The sequence below is a fragment of the Rhinoderma darwinii genome, chromosome 10 (assembly GCF_050947455.1).
Source record: "Rhinoderma darwinii isolate aRhiDar2 chromosome 10, aRhiDar2.hap1, whole genome shotgun sequence".
Classification (NCBI taxonomy): Eukaryota; Metazoa; Chordata; class Amphibia; order Anura; family Rhinodermatidae; genus Rhinoderma; species Rhinoderma darwinii.
The window spans coordinates 33,902,860-33,909,724 of record NC_134696.1 but is presented as its reverse complement, the minus strand read 5'-3'; the positions used below and the strand labels follow the sequence as shown (position 1 = coordinate 33,909,724).

Sequence of the window (6,865 nt, the reverse complement as noted above, 5' to 3'; positions counted from 1 at the left end):
CGCTCGTCTGACACGATGCAGGACCTGGGGAAGTAACGTCACAGCGTGATCTCTCGAGAACACGGCTGTGTCTGCACTGCCAGAAGCTGGGCGTTCTGAAGAGAAGTGGATGATACTTCTCGTCAGAACGCCCAGCTAGTAAAAGTAGTAAACACGCCCCGATGTACGCACATAATACACGCCCAGTTGTACTTTTACTTTTCAACACGCCCAGTTGTACTTTTGCAAGCCTCATTTGCATAAATACAAAAATGGTCATAACTTGGCCAAAAATGCTCGTTTTTTAAAAATAAAAACGTTACTGTAATCTACATTGCAGCGCCGATCTGCTGCAATAGCAGATAGGGGTTGCAAAATCTGGTGACAGAGCCTCTTTAAGCATGAATTATAACCCATAACATACTGTGATCAAATATTTGTATGTTAGATTAGTGTAAATGTATTCCGTGGTCCTATTGAGAAGATGAAGATGACATTGAACATCCCATAATTTATCATGCCGATCACTCTATAGGTCTGTTTGGCAAACACAGTCAAATTTCACTGATTAGATTCTGAGAAAAGCAAACATGACATATTCCCTATGAGATATTGCATTCAGTATACCTCATGCCCTTGTAATGACTTTGAGGAGGCAGGTAAGTATGAAGTATTTCTCAATATGATCATCCAGTAAGTTCAGACCTCTTATATACGTCTTGGTTCAAATTGTCCAATTGTCTTCTTGGGTTATTTTTGTTCCAATGTGATGTCACTTCTTCCCACTTATAGAGTCTTTTTCACTCTTGTCTTTTTTGGTTGATCGTCCTTTCACTGACGTTTTAGTTACCCTCCTTGATCAAACATAAAATAGAAAAGTTCCACTAAAGCATTCAGTGTCCATACGACTCAGTTCCTTATTTAGGACAGAAAAGTGTATTTTACGTCTTGGTCGCTCAGAAACCTTTTCTTATCTTCTTCTATATTTAGGTGGTACAGAAGGAAGTGGGTGCATCGTGACACCACAATGAATATGATGAGGCTGCAACACAACAACGATTTGTCATCACAAAACATTGAAAAAGTATTGAAAGAGGGACGTACAATTTTTTATTTTCAAAGAGTTTTTCCACATAAATAGTATTAAAGGGTTTTTCCCACCAGGGACATTTATGACATATCCACAGGATATGTCATAAATGTCAGATGGATGCAGGGCCCACCTCTGGGACCTATCTCTAGAACGGGGCCCCCTAAACCCCGTTCTGCCGGAGTAGAAGAAGGTAGAATGGGGTTAAGGGGGCCTCATTCTAGGGATAGGTGCAGGTCCCAGAGGTGGGACCCGCATATAATTGACATTTATGATATATCCTGCAGATAGGTCATAAATCATGGTGGGAAAACCCCTTTAATAGAATTTAGATTGTTGCAAATGAATAGGAATGTGGATGAATGCAAAACGAACTGTCTTATGGGACCCAGATAGTGTAGACTTCTGTTGTTTTTCATTTACTGTTGAGTTGCCATATTGAAAATTACTCACATTGGGAAATATGCAAATTAATTGTGAAATGTACAGTACGTACCTTCTGTAAATGGAAAATCCATTTGTTGTAATCTTCAGGAGTCATACACAAAATTAATATGGGTTCCATAAGGTCACCTAAAAGGAGATGTCAATTAAAATGACATAATAATCAGCAGATGTATAACTAACACTTTTTTATTATTTCTAAAAGTATTTTTAATTTATCCTCCAGACTTAAAGGGATAAATGCTAGATCGGTGGAGGTCCAACCGCAGGGACACCCACTGATCGCCAAAACACGGTAACTCCGGCCCCTCCTCCCCTCCAGCCGCAAGACTGCGACTAGGAGGAGTTTGAAAAGAGCGGAGGTCGGGCATGCGTGGTACCGCTCCATTCAAAGTCTACGGGGCTGATGGAAACAGCCGAGCGGCCAATGGGCACATTTCTTATCACAGAGCCATATTTCTTTCATATAAGACAAGGGAAGCTGAAATTTGGATCTGTATTAAAGTTATAGCAGGAAGAACGGCTCTATAATAGGACATGTACTTGTTCGCTTACCTCTTCTCCCAATTGATTAAATAGCCCATAGAAAACAACTTTATTAACTAAATAAATAGACATAACAACCTGAGGCCTAGTCTCGTCCATCATTGTGTTGGGACCGCACATAAGAATCTGGAATAATGGGTCTTCTTCTAGAAATATATACCCACCTCAGTTGAGGGTTAAGATTAACCCAATAGGCTACAGAGGAAATTGAGTATTTTATCTGCATTAAAGGTTTGGCGTTAAAAATAACTTCAGATTTTTCCCTCCCAGGAATTGTGAAGCTGCTGGAGAGACCACTGCGGGGAAAAGCGACTTGTGTATATCTGACACCCTACACCCCACATACGCAATAGTCTTTGTGATTATTTTTTATGCTATTTTACTATATATCTAGGAGTTAACACTTTTTAGTATGATCCTTACATATATTTACCATCAAAATCTCCCTCAACTTACCTGTAATTTGGAACTCCAGGCGCCCATTCCAAGTCAGGCTTTCCTCAATGTGAATAGCCCTCAATGGCAGAGTACCCTGTGACATAATAATATATAATATCACCCTATCACATTCATTAAGAGAAGCGTTTGAGAGATGAACAAATATTTTCAAGATTACAGCCAGCAGTAACGTAGTTCAAGATGCAGAAAATGGCAGCCTGTATTGTGTATGTGTGACATGCATTTTGTAGGGACATTCATAGAAAAGAAGAGACCCCATAGCAAAGACCCAACTGGCCCCTCATTTGGTGTCTGGTATTGTCACCCAGGACAGAAGGGCCTAGTGCCCCCCCCCCCCTTACACCCTTTTTATGACTCTTGGGCCACTTCCATACTCCCTTGTTTGCTCACAAAACAGTTTCTCTGGAGAGGGGAGTCCTGCACGGCTTCTCTCCAGCCAGAAGCAAAGTGATGGGACCAACCAGGGCTGGGCCTAATAGCTGCCACAGGGTCTGTCGCTATGGTATTTCCAAGGGCAATACCACCTTTGGCCCCACCAATACATTTCCAATATCTCAGTCTTCTGGATCATGTAGAATATGACTTTATTGTCAAGCAATAGTTATTTACCCTTTATTTTATAACTTTTCGATTAATATATGACCCTCATCAACATATCTAAATTAGTAAGAAGACCCAAAATGACCATTTTCAGATATTTTTATCAAGAGATCATTGATCTTAAAGTGCAAGATACAGTCTGTTCTCAATCACAGAGCTGTACACTTTGCATTATATATGGCAGAATCCAATTCATTTTTATTTTGATAACCCTCGTGATAATGCTTGTGGCATGTATCATGGTTATTTTAACCAAATTAAGACACAGGTTACCGTATCGTTTGCAGGAGACCTAAAAACCAGATTCATGGAATCTTGAATTGGGATTCGTAATCCAATTGAAGTAGCAATATATAACCGTTATAAGAAGATCTCCACCCGGGACCATAGGCTCCACGAGGATGCTTCAGTTGTTGAATACAATACAGAGCCAATGTAAGAATGAAGATATACTAGTATATAGTAAATAATGCAGGGCACAGGAGAGCTGAAAACAAAAAAGGTTACCTGATGTATAACTGATGTTTTGCGAGGATCAATAGAGAGGAACACTAAGTCTTCATAGAATAACACCATAACGCGTTCTTCAAACTCCTATAGAATAGGTTATAATATTAATTATTACATGATGTGCTCAGAAAGTTCTTATGATTTGTATATGCATTGAAGAGGATTTTTCAGCTACTAAATTCTTGCATTTCACATTACATAACAATTCTAGAGCACTTGTTCTTACAACTCTGTGTTGTGATGATCTTCATTTATACCTCCAGGAAATGTATGAATAATTTGACAGCTGGGTTTTACCATTTTCCTTGTCAAATAGACGTGTCCTTACACACCCGGACATTACAGGCAGGGTCAGATTGTGCAAGGATACACCCTAATGACAAGGGGGATGGTAATGACCAGTTGTAAATTAATTTATACATTTCCAGGAGGAATAACAAATGAATGGCACCATGCAGAGTTCTAAGAAAACATGCTCTGATATTGTTAAATACAGGAGTGTCAGGAGAGGGGTCAGGTCCTCTTTAAGCAGTTTAAATGGGTTGTGCAGGCACAGGACGGTTGTTCATACTGATGATCTATCCACGGGATAGGTCATCAGTATATGATCCATGGGGGTCTGACACCCGGTCCCTGCACCAATTAGCTGTTCTGGCTGCCTCCGGGCACCAGATGTTATGCAGTGGTCTGTGTCGGAAGCAGATGGTACTGTACACTGTATAGTGGTCATACTGCAGAACTGCAACTCTGCTCCTCTTCACTTAAATAAGAGTAGAGCTGCAGTACTGAACCCCGGCCGCTGTATTGTGACTAGAGCCATCTACTTCTGGCACAGACATCCGGTGCCCGGAGGCAGCAGGAACAGCTGATCGGTGGGAGGTCTGGGTGTCATGGAGATCATATATTGATGACCTATCCTGTGGATAGGTCATCAGTATGAAAAATTGCCCTGTGCCCAGACAACACCTTTAATAAGTCTGTTATATTGTACAAACAATCTAATTTTGTTTTAAAATGAGCAATGAATAAAATTTGAATACAAGTCAATGCAATGTTTGCCTTTTGTTTTGTTTTTTACACCTTTGTCTACTGGTTAATATATGGATGTAGCCATCTTTATCTTGACTGTGATATCACACAACAAAAGCCATTGAAAAACTCAAGATAAAGGATCTTGCCACTGTGTATTTAATGCGTTAAAAGTCAAGATAAAGACGACTACATCTGTAAGAGAATCAACAACAGCACCTAATAGCATTGCTGACAGATCCTCCTATAGCTCACGACTGCAAAGTCTCCTGTGAAGTGAAGCCTGCAATAGGCACAGCATTCTAGCTCCTACCACTAGAGTCTGTACAGAGCAGAGCATTATGGGGACTGTAGTTCATGAACTGTAAAACATACTATAGTGCTCAATAACTATTTAATGTGACGGCCTCAGGCAGTCCTTTTGAGTTTATGTTAAAGAAACACTTAAGGCAAAAAGATAAATACTGTGTTATGCCTAGTGCGGGGCCTATTGGGCGGAGCATGACACCGGAGTCTTTCTTTTTTGTTCTTTGAATTTATTTGTCATGTACCTCCCCCTCAGGTGCACTAGGCATAATAATGCATATACATTTCACCTGAATTGTTCCTTTAAACACTGGAAATGTAATTGTCACAGAGGAATCCCTGAATAAAGGATATGAGAATAATTGGAATTGAGGAGATTATAGTGAAAGACTAAGAGAGACGATATTTACTCAATAATGTCATGTTTATCTGGAGAGCCAATAACCAGTCTAAATGGTCATTTTGTGGCACTGACAAACACTCGAATATATGATATTATATAATTTGATAAGACTTGCTTTTTGTTTTCTACATGTCTCTTACTCTAGGACAATTTCTTATTCTGGAAGATCTCCATGATAATGTTGTACTTACCCCATCTATCGTGTGAGCTGCTTGCACTGTTGATAAGAAGATGACGTGGCCCATGTGGTGGATGGCTTTCCCTTCCCATTTCTGGATGGGGCATGATGTCAGATACCTAATAAGTTCTCTCTTCTTCCATAATTCATCACATGGAATCTTGCAGATAACAAATTGTGTGAATTTAATAAACATACAATGCTTATTTAAAGGGTTATTCCAGCCTTTAGGAAGTTTCACCTATCCACTGCATATGTGAAAAATGCTAGATCGACGAGGGTCCAATCGCTGGGACCTCAACCGATCACCAGAACGGGCACCACGGTCCACTGTTCCCCCCCAGGCCCCAGCCGAGCCACACATGACTGTTTCCGTCAACCTCATACACTTTGATTGAAGAGGCACCTCACACGCCCGGCCTCCGCCTTTATTCAAACTCCTTCTAGCTGCCGTCTGGCGATCAGTGGAGAACCCAGCAGTCGGACTTCTACCTATCTAGCATTTTTCACCTATCCAGTGGATTCCGGGATCCCCCTTTCTGGCGATCGGTGGTGGTCCCAGCAGTCGAGCCCCCACTGATCTAGCATTTTTTTACTTATCCAGTGGATAGGTAAAATATGCTAAAGGCAGGGATACCGCTTTAAGTGATTAAAGGTTTGTCTGGTTTAAAAAAACTGGTTTAGAAAACGAATATTCAAACTCCCTCATCTAAGCCAGAGAGGAGTGGCTACATAAGTGTGTAATGCTGCAGTTCCCCCAGTGGAGGCGCTAAATACAAATGAAATACTTGCTACCGGGTTCCCTCACAGATTACAGCTGATTGCTGGATGTCCTAGCAGTGATTACCTTACATGCATAGGAGCTGTAGCCGAAATGGTAGGATATATGTGGCTTTATTTTTTTTCTTTTACTTGCATTAGAGCAATATATTCTTTAAGGCAGCTCAGTTCTCTGGTCACATGCAGTGGCAGACACTTCACATTAAGATTGTTTAGATGATTCCTATCAAATCACACTATATTCACTATACTGTATGTGCAGGGGTGTAAGCTAAAAAAAAAATAATACTATTGTTGTTATTTTACAGTTACATCAAGAGGAGGGTGACCTTTAAGGGGTTATACAAGATGAGAAAAAAATTGCTGCTTTCATCCGTGAAACAGCACCACACCTGTCCATGGGTTGTACCTGGTATAGCAGCTCAACTTCGACTAAGTGAATGGGGCTGAGCTGCAATACCACACACATCCTGTGGACAGGTGTGGCACTGTTTTTGGAAGAAAGCAGCTATGTTTTTCTAATCCTGTACAATCATTGCCT

The 6,865-nt window shown here is 40.7% G+C and overlaps 1 protein-coding gene across 1 annotated transcript in view; it reads right to left on the bottom strand.

Annotated features, from left to right (window-relative positions):
- Positions 1-373: 373 nt before the first annotated feature.
- Positions 374-6,865, bottom strand: part of LOC142662753 (putative pleckstrin homology domain-containing family N member 1) — a 29,218-nt gene continuing 22,726 nt past the window's right edge. Inside the window, exons 8-12 of the mRNA XM_075840979.1 lie at positions 5,558-5,704; positions 3,626-3,712; positions 2,516-2,591; positions 1,566-1,642; positions 374-1,021 (exon numbers count right to left, since the gene is read on the bottom strand). Coding sequence (XP_075697094.1) covers positions 950-1,021; positions 1,566-1,642; positions 2,516-2,591; positions 3,626-3,712; positions 5,558-5,704 — 459 coding nt within the window. The 3' untranslated portion in view covers positions 374-949. The remainder of the gene's footprint in view (positions 1,022-1,565; positions 1,643-2,515; positions 2,592-3,625; positions 3,713-5,557; positions 5,705-6,865) is intronic.